Source organism: Asparagus officinalis, chromosome 7 (genome assembly GCF_001876935.1).
Source record: "Asparagus officinalis chromosome 7, Aspof.V1, whole genome shotgun sequence".
NCBI classification, from domain to species: Eukaryota; Viridiplantae; Streptophyta; class Magnoliopsida; order Asparagales; family Asparagaceae; genus Asparagus; species Asparagus officinalis.
The window spans coordinates 144,493,091-144,510,191 of NC_033800.1; the positions used below are offsets into that span (position 1 = coordinate 144,493,091).

The 17,101-nt window shown below is 40.2% G+C and overlaps 1 protein-coding gene across 2 annotated transcripts; it reads right to left on the reverse strand.

Annotated features, from left to right (window-relative positions):
• LOC109849286 (coatomer subunit alpha-1-like) lies at positions 7,790-14,831 on the reverse strand. 2 transcript variants are annotated; one of them, XM_020419095.1, is made up of 5 exons: positions 14,665-14,831; positions 14,343-14,581; positions 13,123-13,617; positions 8,607-11,573; positions 7,790-8,222 (listed from the first exon to the last, which is right to left on the reverse strand). In XM_020419095.1, the coding sequence occupies exons 2-4, from the start codon at positions 14,548-14,550 to the stop codon at positions 8,608-8,610; spliced, it is 3,669 nt and encodes a 1,222-aa protein (XP_020274684.1). In that variant the 5' UTR covers positions 14,551-14,581; positions 14,665-14,831; the 3' UTR covers positions 7,790-8,222; position 8,607. The 2 variants fall into 2 exon arrangements, with proteins under 2 accessions (XP_020274684.1, XP_020274685.1); XM_020419096.1 differs by lacking the exon at positions 7,790-8,222 and adding an exon at positions 8,252-8,422.

Below are 17,101 nucleotides of genomic sequence, written 5' to 3' on the forward strand. Positions count from 1 at the left end.
GATCATACCCAAACTGGCGGGCAAACCTGCAAGGGATGTATGGCTCGAGATAGCATGTGGAGCCTGTTCTCAGAACGTGATACCCCGGTCGAATGTCCACCAACCAGCGAAAGGCACCACGGGAAAGGATTGTGTGGTGATCCGCCGTCGGCGCATCCCTGAGAGATTCTCCATATCCACCCCCGCTAAAGTAAGGAAAAGATCGACGAAAATTATAGTGCCCGAAGTGGGAGAGCGTCTTCCTCGTATCGGGGATGTCCTTGCACTTCCAGGAGCACCTCTCCAAACGCTGGACAAAGGGGACAAACCTGTCTCCCTGAAGCGCTGCCGGGGCACTCATCAAGCATTCGCAGTGATAGACGAACCATGCCATCAAGTAGGTATACGGTAGCCCCACCCTAGGATTGGGGGTTCTGATAACTTCTCCTTCCCCCTCGTCGAGGACCGACACACGGCAGAATTGGCTCGTCAGAGTACGGAGCCCCCGATGGATGCACGCTATCGTCGCCGATACCAGGGAATAAGACTTCCCGTGAGCCAGGCAAACCGCCGGATACACGACCTCTATAGGAAGAGCCTCGAAGGAGTGAGTGGGGATTACGCACCTCTTCAGCCATAACATGAGGTACCCCGCGAGCAGCGCCTTCCCCGAGATGAGAAACTTCGCCTGATGATGGAATGAGTGAAGAACCGTACCAGACTTAAATCCGCCTTCGTCGCGGTCGAGAATCACGGTGCTTCCTTCTTTAGCTATCCTCGCCTCCACTTCGGCGTCATCCCACAGTCGCGCCTAACGGGAAAGCAGGCGTACCCTTGACATCGTTCCCGGGAACAGATAATCAGCCCAATTCTTGTGGCGTGATCCCAGGGGTCTTCTTCTTTTTCCCCTTTATGATCGGAGGCCCCTAAGGTACTGAGGCATATGTGGAAGTGGCACAGTAACTCCCACAGAGTCTCAACCGCCAGAGGGGAATGGTCCGACAGCTGATTGATCTCATCTTGTATCGGGACGTACTCCTCATAAGGAAAGTCTCCCAGAGGCAGCCCGACACGTCGTGCATCTCGAAGGGGGTGATTACCAAGCTCACCATGGGAGTGAAAAGTCGTGCCGCTTTCCGCACAATACAATTCCAGAATGCTATGGAATTGAAAGCGTTGATCCGCAGGCCACTGCGAGTGGCTTCGCGAGGGCCACATACAGCTCTGTGCCCTTGAGGTCAGCATTCTCGGCCCAAACATAGTCGCGGTGATCTGGACCACCACGTGTCACTGCCAGGTGCAGAGTTAAACCCGACCCCGGGTGTCTAAAAGTCCTTCGGGGAAAGCTTCCACCGACTCGAAAAGAGAAGCGTGACGCGAGGTCTCCGCCACCGCTGTCGATTCCCCCACGGGCGGTTCAGCAGACACTAAGCCAGGGCGCAGACCCGTCACGCGCTTACATGAGCTCTCCACTCCATACCCAGCCGTAGAACCCGTAAAGACGCCACAAGTGACCCCGTCCTGAGTGGGGGTCAAATCCCAGTTCATCGTCCGAGGAATCGCGAGGGACCGCAGCTCAACAATCGAAAACCCTCTCGGCATGCTGGGGAGGTAATAATGGGTCCCCTCTACCGTGCGGAACCACCGGCTCTCTTTGAGCAACAGGGCAGAAGGGTCGGTCATGGAGTCGCCGAACAGAAATTGAGGTTTCGGCAGCTCTGCCCTGGCCTCATCTGTCAGCGCCGCATTGGTCGTCAGCTCGCGCAGGGTCAAGTGATGACCATCCGTGACCCTCTGTACCAGACCATGCAGCTTATCAGCAGTGAACAAGGGTACTGGAGCCAACGAGGGAAAACGAGAAGGGGCCGTGTAGCTCTTAGCCCCGACGTGGCCAACGGCCACACCCTCCGGGAAAGCCTCATCAGGGAAGGTCGCTGCAACAAGAAATAGAAAGTCAATTGAGACAAAATCCGCTGTAGAGGTGAAATCGCCCATCGAACATAGGAAGGCGAAATCGCCTATCGAAAGGGGGAACCCACTTCGAACGAGGTCTGTCCCTACGGACTACACTCCCCTCTAATGGGAAGGGCCGAACTCGCCTTACGAAAAGGGGGTTCGTCTCCTCCCCACTGGAGGATTCGCCTGCGGGGACAGTACTCATCCTCTAAAGGCAAAATAGGGCAAACTTTGCCCCAAATCGGGGAAATAAGCAACACTCATCTCCCTAAATCCGACGCCTAAGGCCTGCAAGGGATCGCCCAACGAATCCATCAACGTACCTGGGCACGACTCCAGAGCACCAGCAGGCATGCCGGCAGAGAGACGGTCGGAGTAACGTCCGGGACCTGCACCCCTCACTTTGCACCTCTTAGGTTTCGGAGCCATTGTAAGAGGAAGCGGGAATTCTTTCCTTGGATGTTCCCTTTCGAGATTTGAAAGCACGGTAAATCCCAATGGAGGAAAACGGCTGATTTAGAAGGGCGGAGTTGCCCACGTGGCCACGACTGCCCTCGAAAGGCGAAAACCCTAACGGACAGGAAACGGGGCCACGATCAAATTCGACGGCCCAGATCACCCTCAGTGCATCGAAGGGACCGAGATTAGCGTTGGAATCCGACGGTTGAGTCCGAGAACCACGGCCACGATACGTCGCAGGGCGAAACGCACGAGGATCGTGCTGTCAAGTCACGATCGCCACGATCCAATGTCTTAGCTGGGAAGCACGAGGCTCTATCAGCAGACGCGTGGCTCATCTCTCGTCAGATCCGGTTCCGCCTACAAAAGGAAGGGTTTCGCCTGCAAATACTGGGCATAACCCTACGAGTCGCGCGAAAATTGGCTCTCAAAAATTAATTTCGCCTTGACGATGCATTCACCCTTAAAGGTAAAATTACGAACAAAGCCAAAAGAATGACCTTGCTTAAACGGTTGAAACCCACGCCCCAGATGGCTAAGGGTTAGAGCAGAAATCTTAGCATTAAGCCTAAGAGAAACTGTTCGACAACTCATCATACTGAGGAGAATAGTATGGCTAGCCCGATTCAAACGGTAATCGGTAAAGGCACATCAAACCCGTTGATAGCTGAGGGTTTGCTAAAAATCCTAAGAGAAATCGAAGGCACTTGCTTCGCCAACAGTTTCTTCATTCAAAGTGTTCCAGACCACACGCAAGCCAGTTTAGGTCCGAAAACTTTGAAGGGGGTCTTGTAGACGGTAAAAAATACCTCTATGGGTCTACAGGGAATTTGTCTACGAGAAGAGTTCGCACGCCCAGTTCTCTGACACGGACCTAAACCGCGTAGACGTCGACTGTGCTCAAATCCAGGTTCGCCTAACGGTCGACTCGCCAGCATGAGTCAGGAGCGATCAGGATGGCGGAAATTTGCTCTTCGCTCAACTCGCCTGCCCGAGTTCGGAGTCGAATCCGCCAGCAAGCCCCAAAACCGTCAGTACAGCTGGGTATCCACTACCCCACGTGCTGAGGTGGGCCTTCCCACCTCTCTCGACCCAAAGGGAGAGAGAGCACAGTACCCCAGGGCCGTCAAAACGGCCGCCCACAGTGCGCACAGCGCGAAGGAGCTGGACAGGTGTCGAGTCAACCTGAGCATTCATAAATGCGACTCACCTCGGCTGTCTGAGTCTGGAGCTGGGTCCGCCGGCACTCGGCAAGCTGGCTAGACTCACTCGAGTACTGTACACCTACTTCACCGCCTCTCCTGACCGGAAAGGAGAAAGCGTCGTGCTCAAAGCACGCCGGGCGGTCACGCACAGTACTGGTGATCGGACAGACGCCTCATCGATCTGCGGACTCATAAATGCGGTCCATTAATGCTGGTCAAATCCACTCGGATAGTAGTCGTTTGTTGCCTCACATACAAGAATGGGCCTTCCCATCGTAGGTGACAGGACATAAAGCACATTCCCTGGAATGACCGTTCATGGTTTCGAGGAACAGCTAGACGCCTCTGAAGAAGATGTGGTCACATCCCACAATTCAATGAGGAGTCAAGTTGTCCTTCTCCCATTTAAAAGCCCCTTCCGGCACACTGGAAGAGGGGTCGCAAAACTTAGAGAAAAGAGTTGAGACCAAGCTCTCTGCACAACCTTTTTGCATTGCAGCACCACTGCTTAGTTCCGAGCTCCGATCGCCGGCGAACTAAACAGACCCGAACTCTCTCAAGTTGAGCTTCTACTGCGAACTGAAGCTCTCCAGCAACCTCATTCGAACGGTCCAAGGGAAGCAGACTCGACACGAGCATCGAGCGAAGCATCCTGTAGCCACCTAAAAGTCCCCACACAAAACAAAGAGGGCCTTCCCTCTGCTTCTGTTGTAACTATTTGATCATTAGTTTGTAATAAGCTTTCTTATAAATACAAACGAAACTCCCTTTTTCGGGAAATCAAATATTCACCCTACACAAAGCTATCAAGAGCACAATATCAAATTAGAAGCTTCATCAAGAATCAAGCAAATATCAAGACTCAAGCTATGTACTTATATGTGAGGGTATTTGCATTTTTATTTCTCTCTAGTGCTTAATGTAGGCAATTAGTTTGATAGATTGCATTTGAAGCTCTTGGGATAACACACACACACACACACTTTCAAAACTCATATTTTGATAATTTTGCTAAACAATGAGTTTTCACAAGTATAAAGACCTTTTTGCAAAATCCTTTGTCAAACAAGTTTGTTTTCTTGTTTAAAAATATTTTTCAGTGTTTTACAATTTTTGAAAGTTGTTTGATAATTTTTTATAATTTTCCAAAGTCAAAAACATGTTTCAAACTCTGTGTATGTTTTGTGTCAGTTCGCGGTCGACCGGACTTGATTCTGCGATCGACCGTTAAAAGTTCAGAGAGTTTGGGAGCTAGGAAGCTTCTCGCGGTCGACCGGACTTAGTTCTGCAATCGACCGTAAAAAGTCCAAAGAGTTTTGGCTGTAACGGCTATTTCTTGCAGTCGACCGCCAGTGGCTCTCGCCCGCCAGTACTGTAACGGCTAGTTTATGCCAGCTTCTAGATTTTCGAGATCTGGTTTTTTTTGTCTTTTTCCAGGGTTTTTGGCTTCTTCCTAGGATTACCTATATATACCCAACTACCACATTTAATTATGAACTAACTTTGCAAGAGAAATTGATTGAGCTTGTGTTCTTGTGTTATAAAGAGCTTCAATTTTCAAATTCCCTCAATCTATTTTCACACTTGCAAATCCCACATCCCAAGCTTCAATTGGAATCTCTTCTTCTTGCCATAGGGCTGCTGCAAGAGAGCTTCTTACTGTTCTTTGTATCGAGTGGAGTACAAGATCTTGTGAAGATCTACTGTGTGGTTATGAGATCTCAAGAGGAGATCGTTGTGTAGAAGTTCTGGATTCCAAATCGGGTTGTGATAGTGAAATTCTCCTTGAGAGTGGGGAGCGGGGACGTAGGGCGGAGGACCGAACCTCGTGAACTTATCGCGTGTCACAATTGGCTAACTATTTCCTAACTCATCTCTCTTATCTTGTTTTAGCATTTTATTTTGTGGTGTATTGCATTGTCTCATTTTTAATTGCACATTTATTGTCTCATAACCCTATTCACCCCCCACCCCCCAAGGGCCTTTCACTATAGCCCATATTTTTTGGCTAGTTTTAGTAGTTTCTGCCCGTTGGCAAATAATTTTAAAGATGCCTAAATTCATGATTTCATGATCTATAACACAGGATATTTGGTCATTTACCCATGATTTTTCACCATTTTTGTTCGTTTCAACCCATTGGTAGATAATTTTGTATAGATCTAAATTCTTGATTTCGTAAGCTATAACACAAGTTTTTAAGCCATTTTTTTAGTCATTTCAAGTTTCAACCCATTAGCAAATATATTTTGGGAGGACAAAGTTAACGATTTCGTGAGCTATAACTAGTGATTTTTTGTTATGTTTAGTCATTTTGGCCTATTGGGAGATATTTTGAAAATAAGTTTGCAATGGCCAAAATGTATCCTTCGATTTTAAGCCATTTTTAATCATTTTCACTCGTTGACAAATAATTTCGCAATAGCTAAAAGTAACGATTTTGTAAGCTATATAACCCATATTTTTTGGTCTTTTTTAGTCGTTTCGACCCATTGGCAAATAATTGCATGCATGCCAAAATTCAAGAATTCATGAGCTATAACCCAGGATTTTGGTCATTTTCAGTCTTTTTGATGTCTTGGCAAATAATTTATCTTAGGCCAAAAGTCACAATTTCATGACTTATAACCAGTTATTTTTGACCATTTTTAGTCATTACGACCCATTGGTAAATAATTTCACGGATTTCATCGGCTATATGCAATTATTTTTAGCCATTTTTAGTCATTTTAACTCATCGGTAAATAATTTTGCAATAACCAAGATTCACAATTTTGTAAGCTATAACCAATGATTTTTTGCCTTTTTAGTCATTTTAACCCATTGACAAATAATTTTATAGGGGCCAAATTCATAATTTCATAAGTTATAAACCATGGTTTTTTGCTATTTTTTGTCATTTTGACCCATTGGTAAAATCCACAATTTTGTGTGCTACATAACTCATTATTTTTGTCACTTTTCGTCATTTCGAGCTGTTGGCAAACAATTTTGCGGAGGGCAAAGTTCTCGATTACTTGTTCTATAACTCATGATTTTTTACCATAGTTTATTTTGACACACTGCTAATTAATTCTGTGGTGACTAAAATTCACTAATTCGTGAGTTATAACCCATAATTTTTGGACATTTTTAGTCATTTTGATCTATTGGGAAAAATTATCGCGTGAGACAAAATTCAATTTTTTGTGGGTTGTATCCAATGATTTTTACGCAGTTTTAGTCGTTTTGACTCTTTGACAAATAATTTCACAGTAGAAAAAAATTCACAATAACATGAGCTATAACTTATGATTTTTAGACTTTTTTAGTTATTTCGACCCGTTGGCAAATAATTTTGCGTAGGTCAAAGTTCACGATATCATGAGCTATACTCCATGTTTTTTTGTCATTTTTAGTCGATTCCATCTATTGGCAAATTATTTTGCAGATGCCAAAATTTACAATTTTATGAGCTATAACTCACGTTTTTTAGCCATTTTTCGTAGTTTCAGGACATTAGCAAATAATTTTCAGAAGGATAAAATTCACAATTTCATGAGCTAAAACCCGCGACTTTTGGCCATTTTTGTTCATTTCAACCATTGACAAATAATTCCATGGAGATGAAAATCCACTATTTCATGGGCTATATAACCTATTATTTTTTGCCATATTTAGTTTTGTAGATATTCTTCATTCCTAAATAAAATCTCAAAGATCCTCTTTCACTCTTCCTAGTAAAAGTGAATGAAGAGGAAGAAAATACCATTTTCACTACTTACCAAAATAAATAAATAATTTTTTTACTTTCACTAGTGCCTATATCATAATTTTACAAATTACTTATTTGATCTACTTCCTACTTTTGCACAAGTGAACACGCCATAACCAACAAACTTGTGATAGGATGCAAGGAATGGTGATTATTTTAGTTATTTTTTTTTATTTTTTTGATGGCATGTGGTCACTCAATTGCTAATTCAAGAATGTTAAGTGACTTGTAGTTTTGTACTATGTGAGCTTGAGACCGAAGGGTGTGAAAAAATGGATGCGCGTTGAAATCGGTAGTTAAGTTGAAGATCTGCAGCTGTTTGCATCCGGATGTACACGAAGTTCAGTTAAAGCACTATCAAATCTAAAGAATGCTTATATTCATAAAAGTGCAACTAAGATCCAAAACCTGCATTTCAAAATATTAAGCCAAGAAATATAAAAGATGAGGGGATTTTAATAAAAAAAAAACATCAACTCTTTAGACCGGATGCGATGCTGAGTCACATTCCAGGGATAATGAAAAAACTCAGCAACAGAATCACATAATAAGGAAATACAGTACAGAACTCTGCAAACCTTGTACATACTCTAAAATCTGTTCATTCAAAGACAGAAAATAAGAAAGAAAGCAAGGGAGATTCGAGATTTAGAGGGAAGACATGTGACACTTATGGAGGCGAGAAAAACTTCAAATTATGTTCATAGCTTCAAAGATCTCCCTTGTGATCCAAGATCCAGTAACAGGTGTTACCATTCAATAAAATTAAGAGCAGTATGTACTCAGAATCAAAGAAAGCACCCCCAGCAGATTAACCAGCATCTTCCCAGTTTAGATCAACGGGCCCTTACAGTATGATTACCTCCCATCTACAAAATTATGTGTTTGTCACAATAAATTACAAATGCAGCAAAATATATATAATGCATCAGAATGATAATCCTTCATAGTTCATACTAATACAATACAACTCCCACAAAAGAAAAAATATATATATCCCTAATCTTAACAAAAGCAAATTAAAAGCTGGACCTCCTCCTCCGAAGCACTCGTTTAATTTGCCAAAAACCTAAAATGTGAAAAAGTGCCCATCAGGCACAAAGAAGTGAACATAATACTTGAAAATAACATTTCCTATCTTTTTATTGTTTAACCTTAAAACACAATAAGTAATGTTCCAGGCAACATATAGCATGAATATCTTAACCTAAAGGGAACGCGAAGAATATAATAGCAGATTATATGATGCATACCTTATCTCCTTTGTGAAGGAGAGCACAGCAAACCAGAAGCATCAGCTCCTACCACTGCAAGTTCACAAACTGTGCATATTTGGCCTTCAATATCTGGCACAAATCGAGCACCACAGTAAGGGCATGAGATATCCTTCTGCCCTCGATAAATAGGAACAAAAGATGATCCACAAACAACAAAGGGATTCCTGAAATCATAGTTCAACTGTCTAGTGTCTCTCTTATCGCCACAAGCTGCTAACACTTTCCTCACTTTTTCTGCTTGCGACTCAGGTGGGTTGTGCTCAAGAAGCATTCTAGCGAAATTGGCTGCTGTAGTGTAGCTCCCTCCTCTATAGCATACAGTCATAGCACTCATGAGCGCGAGCCTTGTGTGAACCTTTTGAAGCTTGCAGTTAGTGAAGTATGCTGCTAGTTCCTGTTGTCGAACGACATTGTCCTTGATTTCCTTCCTCTTGACCTCAATTTTCAAGCCCAAAACATACTCTTTAGCAATTTCAATCAGCTCTTTGACTTCATCAACCTCTCTTCTAGAGTCTACCACGATAAGAGGGATGGTGTGTAAAATGCTAAGGAACAGCCGCAAGGCCTCAGGAAATTTTCCCTCTGTTGTGGCTCGATAAGCTGCCTTAAGCATATCATCCATTTGCGAGAATTTGAACACGAGCGCAGGTGGTCCCCTCACATTGGGACTTGCAGACTCACTCCATCCTTTTTCAACAGCAATGGATATCTTTGGGGCTGAAGGAAAAGCATCAAGATAAGTGTGACTCCCCATGTGTATGTCTTTAAACAAAGATTTCAAGGGGTCGAAATTTTTGATGCCTAATTGCCGGTTAAGAAGTCGCATTGCAGTATCGAAGTTTCCAGCAGCCACATGCTCTGCAGCAAAAGAGGACTTCTGTATCCAAATTTGGCCAACAGGCATTCCAGGTGTAGGAGCAACAAATACAGAAGTACGAGAAATATTGGCAGACTGTGGAATATCTACATCAGGTGGAAGCTCTAAATCTTCGAGATCCCATCCTCCTTCATCATTCTCTCCATGTGCTTCGATGTCCTCGACTTCTGAGATCACATCTCCATCTCGTTTAACACCATCGACATCGACATCGACAATATCCAAGTCTTCATCACCCCAATCAGCGACAGCTTCTTCTTCATCCTCATCATGACCTGCCCCCCTTCCTACAGTATCCAATCCTCCTTCAAAAACCCCTCTCATGACTCTCAACAACGGCCAATCCCCACTGCACATTAGGGGTGCAGGAGGCATCAGAAGAGAGCGTGTTTTCCCTTCGGGAATGGAGGGAACTATACCTTTTTGCTCCAACTCAGCAGCCAGCCTATCAGCAGTTTCTGTCAACCCGTGAGTGGAAGCAGTAACATAGGCTAGAGGCAAATGACCAGCGTTCTCCAAAATCTTGACACGTTCTTCGACATCACCAAGATACATGGCATTGTGGAACTGACCCATAATGTCATTCTTCATCTCGGCGATCCTCAGCATTTTGGATAGCTTATCCTTGTTCCCCGTTACAAGATATAGGAAAGACAACCTCTCAAAGTTCTTGGTTCTCTGGTAGGCATACTCCACAATACTAGTATTTCCTTGTCGAAGAGCCTCAATGCCTAACCTGTACCAGTGGTCCTTCTCATCAATTTCCTTTGCAGAAGCTACAGCAATCTGGATATTACCACTCTCAAGAGCTAGGTTGAATCGGGTTCTCTCATCTTTGACAAAATGCAATGCAACTTCAGGGAAGCCTTTTTGTTGGAGATAAGCAATCACTGCCTGTCCACAAAGCTGTGAATTCCTAATCATACTCATTACATGGTCATATCTCTTCCTTAGCAGGGCAAGCTTGAATATATACTCGGTAGCATCAATAGATATTATGCGATTCTTCCCATCACGATCCAAGCAAAAGAGAGTACCCCCAGAGACCTTGGTGAGATATATTGGGACATCAAGGGTTCTAATAATTCCACTGTCACCATTGGGGAGGCAATACTTGATGTGGTTCAAAGTTGTATAGATGAAGACACCATTTTCATCCCATGCACCACTTTTCACACGAATGGTCTCATGAAGTGTGCATCGATGTACGAGTTTCTTGTTAGCTATAACTATAGCATGCTTGCTGAGTAAAGCAACACTCTCCATGTCACCAGACCAGACTACATACTTCACAGAAGGAGTCTGAAGCTCTCCAAGAACAATCCTCTGCTGCAGATCAAAGATGACCACCCTGTCCTCAGCCCGGCACAATAAGTTTCCAGTCCCAGCATAGAATATGGCATCAGTAGCAATAGGGAGAGCACTCTTCTTCACAATCTCATTTTTGAGATTCTTTACCAGTACTTGATTACTGCTCCTGTCAAGCACTGCAAACCTGTTACGAGCTACAAAAACAGCTGAAGCCCCTGATCCTTTCTTTGCATCCTGCAGGAAATCACCTCTTCCACTTGTATCCCTGGGAATCACATGGAGTTCATATGATCCACCCTCAGCATCAGAGCAAATCAATACAGCATTCTCTGTGGGACTATAGGATAGTGTCCTGGGTGACTGATTCAAGCTTACAGAACCAGGTCTTCTTATTGGAACCACTTGATTATCCTTTTGAGATGAAAACTCGAAGAACCGCAAGAACCGATCTTTGACATAATAAAGAACATCGCCACTTACAGAGAAAGCAGGACGTTCTCTCTCTAGTTTGAAAACAATCATACCACTATCATGACCAGCTGCAAGAAGATTCATTTCTGGATGGGCTGCAAGGATCCAGAAACGGTCATGTTCACGACGGAAAGTCTGAATTCCAGTGCGCTTCGTGGCATCCCATATTCGAATGCTTTTGTCTTCAGAGTTGGACACAATAATGTCCTGCTTCGCATGAAACATCACACAAGAAACATTATTCATATGACCTCTCAATGTATCCACTTCCCAAGCCTTTGTATCTGCAAACAGAACAAATTGCCTTACAACATTTTTAATCTCCTTGAAAAGAGAGCACGCTAGTAAAAATAAATAGAAGCATAATATAAAATCACTAGAATATTGTGTAAGTTATGTAAAAAAGGAATCATAAAAGTAAGAAACAAGCTTCTAAGCCAACATTTTCAACTTCCCTTCCAACTGCCCGATCCTACCTCATCAGTTAATGTCCGTAGTATATGTACAACGGGATGCCATGTCAGAAAGATATAAAATGCATGTGGCAACTATTAATCATTTACCATCATACATGCAAGATATACCATCCCATGACGCAAAAAATACAATGTCATGATAAGTTTACTAGCTATGAGAATGCACAGAAAAAATATAACATCAGTACATCACCTTTATGTGTATTTGACTTTTAACAGTTGAAAATGGGTGAGCGTGGACGCACGTGTGCGCACACCGATACAAGCAAATGTGCACATATTGAGCAATTAGATAGGACAACATATAGTAAGACACTGAAGATGTGGTAAAAGTCCAACAACTGATGTCAGCATCATCCGTTTTAAAGGTTTTGAAAACCGCATAGAAAATGCAACTGCATAAAAATGGTAGAGCGCCAATATGACAATAGTTTTGGTTATGACAAGGCTGAAAGATTTCATATGCATATGCACATAAAATCTTGAACTAGACACATGCATATTAAATACAAAAATATTAGGATACATGCACTTCTTCAATATTGTTTTCTGAGCTATATCTGTACTAACATAGTAATATTCCTAAATAACCCAGATTTTTTTCTTGTATCTACGAAATCATAACCTGGAACCTGTCGGACCATCGTATGACTACAGTACGGAAAAAAAAATTAATAGTAATAAGCATTGGAGAAAACAACCAAATGGGACTGTAGCATTTGGATTGAAGGATATATCCAGGCCCTCCAATCCTTATAGAAGGAATGACGAAAAATGAATTTCTATTCGTATTTGCCGTCACAGATGAGACTTTACTACTAAGTTCAGGTAATTTGAACATAATGACGGGACCATTCTAAAACTAAATAAGTATTGAGTAACTACATATCAGAAATATTTCACTATTACGTATAGGAAATGTCCTAGAGATTATAATTTACATAAAGAATCTTACAACCTCAATCTTTTGAAGGAGGGACTGGAGGAGAAAGAAAAAGCATGAAAGGACTAATAGGACTATTGTAACCAGTATCTTTTAACAAGGGAGGCAAATAAATTAAAAATAAGGATAAAATCTATCTACAAATGTTGCACAGAATAATAAGCAAATAGAAATGATTCAAATGAAAATGAACTAGCGAATGACTAAACACATTTGAAAGGTTCATAATTCCAAATATAACTTATTTCCAAAAATGCATGAATGCGGGCGACCCAAGAACGTCAAATTCGAAGACTTTTAAGCTGCAAGTAAATTGTCACTGGGATTTAGTCAAGTAAACCAAAGGAATATATAATCAAGTGAACACTATTACCCATCATAATCAAGCAAATAAAATGCATGTTTTGAGAATACCATTCATCCGCCATAGCTTCACTTGTCGATCATCTGCCCCAGAAACAATAAGAGGAAGACTGGGATGGAAAGATGCCCAGTTAACTCCTCGGTCATGACCTTCAAGGACATACTTCACAACAGCATCAACTCCACCAAATAAGTCTGTATTCATCTGGCTCAGACGCAAGATATCATCTGCAGGAGAGACGGTTTTCTTTCTCAATGCCCCAATATCCCAAACACGAACAGTCTGATCCAGTGAAGCTGAAACAACAAGGTCCTCCTTAGGGTGGAAAGATGCACACATGACGTAATGATTATGCCCTGTCAGCACTGAAATACAAGTGCGAGATTGCCAGTTCCAAATTCTTATTGTCTGGTCATCACTAGCACTAACAATCCAAGGGTACTCATCATGGAACTGGACTGTACGGATATAATCAAGGTGCCCGAGAAGGGTAAATAGGCACCTATGTGTTTTGTAATTCCACACCTTAATCTTGTAGTCATCACCTGTAAAAGAAGGTAGTTTTATTGTCATTAAGGAGATCAAGGGGGCATAGGCATACAAATCGATCATGGGTCATTCCAATTCTGGATGCCCTTTAGAAAACAAAGCAATAGCATTTTCAGACATTTTCATATTGATCTGAAACACCCTATGACACATCATGTTGGAGCTATAGTAAATGCCAACTTCTGAGTAAATATATGACTTCCAAACTTTATGATGCACCTCATCTAATAGTCATTATATATTAACTGGATCCTCTTGAGTGTTTAAATTTTAAAAATTAATGTAGAAAATTAAAAGGGTAACTGGCATCTATCCTTCCCAAGATTTGTAGCAGTGGCATATCCCCCCAAAAGATGACTACTTTTAGATTAACTTTCCCATAAAAGGCAGTCGTGTGAATGTACAAAGTACAGACATCTAAATGCAGAGTCAACAACCAAGAATAAGGCAGTAACTAGATCCGGTCATGACACTACACTCCAAATCTAGTTAAATGTTTTAACAGTTTCACGCAAAGTTGGATCTTTACAGTATCACAACAACACAAATTTCCAACTGATCAAGCCACTGAATATTTTTCTAGAATCTGAAGGCACAGAGATCAGAAACCAACATTCATCAAATTCTTCAAACTAAACAGATAATTTGCTAGGTCTACGCATTATAAATCAAGACCTAAAACAATTAGACAACAATTAAGTAAACGAATCAAATGTATAACCTCCAGAGACGAAGAGAGGTTGAGATTTATGAAAATGGACGCCGCGAACGGGGCCATCGTGCTCATCGAACCGATCGATCAGAGTTCCCATGCGATAATCCCACAGCTGGATCACGCCACTGTGGAGACTTGCGAGGATCCATGGCCGCTTACTGTGAAAGCTCAGCCCTTTCACTCGGTTGCTCTTCGTCTCGAATTTCGTCAGCATCTCCTCCCCCTCCTTCTATCAAACCCTAAATCTGAAACAAAACCGATGAAACTGAGTAGAGATCGAGAGAGAGAGAGGTTAGGGTTAGGGCTTGAATTGGATCCAAGATCTGACCTTTGGGGGATCTGGAATCAGATCTGAGTTCGAGAGCGCGGGATCTGATGTCTCGTTGCTCTACCCTCTTCGCTTCGATTACACTCTCTCTCTCGTTTTATTTAAGCTTCGTTTTTATTCTCGATTTCTATTTAATAAAGTTTTGAGGAATTTGACGATTGAGAGACGAGGAGAGTGTAAAAACAAACAAATAAATAAATCTATATTTATACTATATATAAAAAAGAAAAGGATTGACTTGTCAAAAATTTTAATTTCTATTTTTATTATTTTAGGTTTGATAATTCTTAAAACCACTAGTTATAATTAATCATTCACTAATTATATATCACCTTTTATTAATTATATACATTTCCTAACTTTTTTTAACCATTGCTCACACTATTAATTTATATTATTTAAGTATGTCAGAAAATTTAAAATTTATCCCTAATTTATCTTCACATAATATTTAAAATTTTAAAAAAATTAAGAATAAGAAAAATTCATTAGGCTTATGTTTTTGTGCCTTAGAATTTCATCTCTTATGTAAAAAATTAAGAATAAGAAAAATTTACTATCTGTTACCTTTTATCTTACTAGCCTTTTAAAAATATGATAATAGTATGAAAAATAATCTATATTTATTATGATTGCAATAGTATTAACAATATAATGATATTAATAGTGTTTTTTAAATTAATAAATTATATTATAATTTAATAATTAAACAATTTAGTAAATTATTTACTAATAGTATAATAAATTAATTATTAAATTAAAATATAGTTACTAATAGTACTATAAGTATAAGTATGCTATGTATAATATTATTATATTTAAAAGGAAAGAAATTATTTAATATATGATCATTTTTTAATAAATTATGAATAAATTATAACAACTATCTAAACTATAATGATTAATCATACAGTTCTTTATACATAGTTTATTTAATATATGATAATTATTTTAATAAATTATGAATAAATAATAATTATCCAAACGATAATAATTAATCATACAGTTTTTATATATAGTTTTATTGTATAATTTATTCACTTAAACAAATTTATAATTATTCATAATTTATATTACTATGCAAGTCATTTAATTATTTTGCAACCAACAAAAAAATAAAAAACATAAAATAAAATAAGTACGCTCTCGTGCAAATCATGTGCACTATACTATCATAAAATGTTTTAATTATGTGACTTTCTCACGTGTAGTCACAATTTTTGTTGTTACATATATTAATTAAGTGTTTTTTCTGCTATTTTATGTACTATTTTCAAATTTTTCACAAAGGGAGAAATCTTATTATACAGTTTTATTTATTAACACATAGTTTTACTATTTAATAAAAAAATCAAAATTTAAAAACATGTACATTCACGTGCAAAGCACATGCATTATACTAGGAATGTAAAATTTGTATTGTTGGCAGAAGGATTCTCGGTCGTCGATTTAGTTGACCCGTGTGGTTTCTGCACCGTCAGATTTTTACGGGTTGGAAGGGGCCGCTTGGCTTATAAATTTTGTATTGTTGGCAGGTCGATTCTCAGCCGTCGATTCAGTTTAACCGTATGGATATTTACGGGCGGGGATGAAGCCGCTTCGACTCTAAGGGGCTGTTTGGTTGCACACTTTTTGAGAAAACTTTTCTCAAAACATCTGACAATGGCAAATTTGTAATTAAAAGTTTTTCAGATATTTCTGTAAATTGTGTTTGGTTCAACAAAAATTTTACAGAAATATTTTCTATAAAATATCAAAACCTACCAAATTTTACAAAAAACAATTTCCTCTCAAAAACCTACCAAATTTTACAAAAAACAATTTCCTCTCAAAATGAGAGGAAATCACCAGAAATCTGACACATACTATATTTAATTAAAAACCTACCACCAGAAATCTGACACATACTATATTTAATTAAAAACCTACCAAATCTTGTTATTTTCTATAAAGTTATAAGTCATTTTCTTGTTTTGAACCAAACAAGCAAAGTACAAAAAACAAGAAAATTAGTACTTTTTGATTTCTCAAAACTTTTCCTATAATTTTTTAAAGAAATACAAGGAAATCATATTTTAAGTGGAAAACATTTCCTATAATTTCTAGAAATTGAACCAAACACCCCCTAAGGATCCGTAACGGATTTACATTTAATCCACCCGATAACCGAACTTGACCCGGTTTAGCTTTTGGATCTGAAGTCCGCGTTTAAGTTTGGTGGAAATTGTCTTGGGCCAGATTAATACTCTTTGTGCCAGCGTATTGTGAGTGATACTAAATTGTTTAAAAAGACAAATATGTCCGGAATTCAAAAGGAATAGTAGGACGATTTATTAATGTGTTATTAAGAAAGAAAGAAAAAAAAAGGAGGAGAAGATTATATTTGGGAAAAGGAGTAGATACTAATGAATATTGATATGATTGATAAAATAGCAGT

What these genes read in the sequence shown, in the direction of transcription:
- LOC109849286 (XM_020419095.1), bottom strand. Translation starts at nt 14,550, where the DNA reads ATGCTGACGAAATTCGAGACGAAGAGCAACCGAGTGAAAGGGCTGAGC. An exon ending in ACCTCTCTTCGTCTCTGGAG is followed by an intron (nt 13,618 to 14,342) that starts GTTATACATTTG and finishes CTTCTTTTACAG; the next exon opens with GTGATGACTACAAGATTAAG. An exon ending in GAAGCTATGGCGGATGAATG is followed by an intron (nt 11,574 to 13,122) that starts GTATTCTCAAAA and finishes TTCTGTTTGCAG; the next exon opens with ATACAAAGGCTTGGGAAGTG.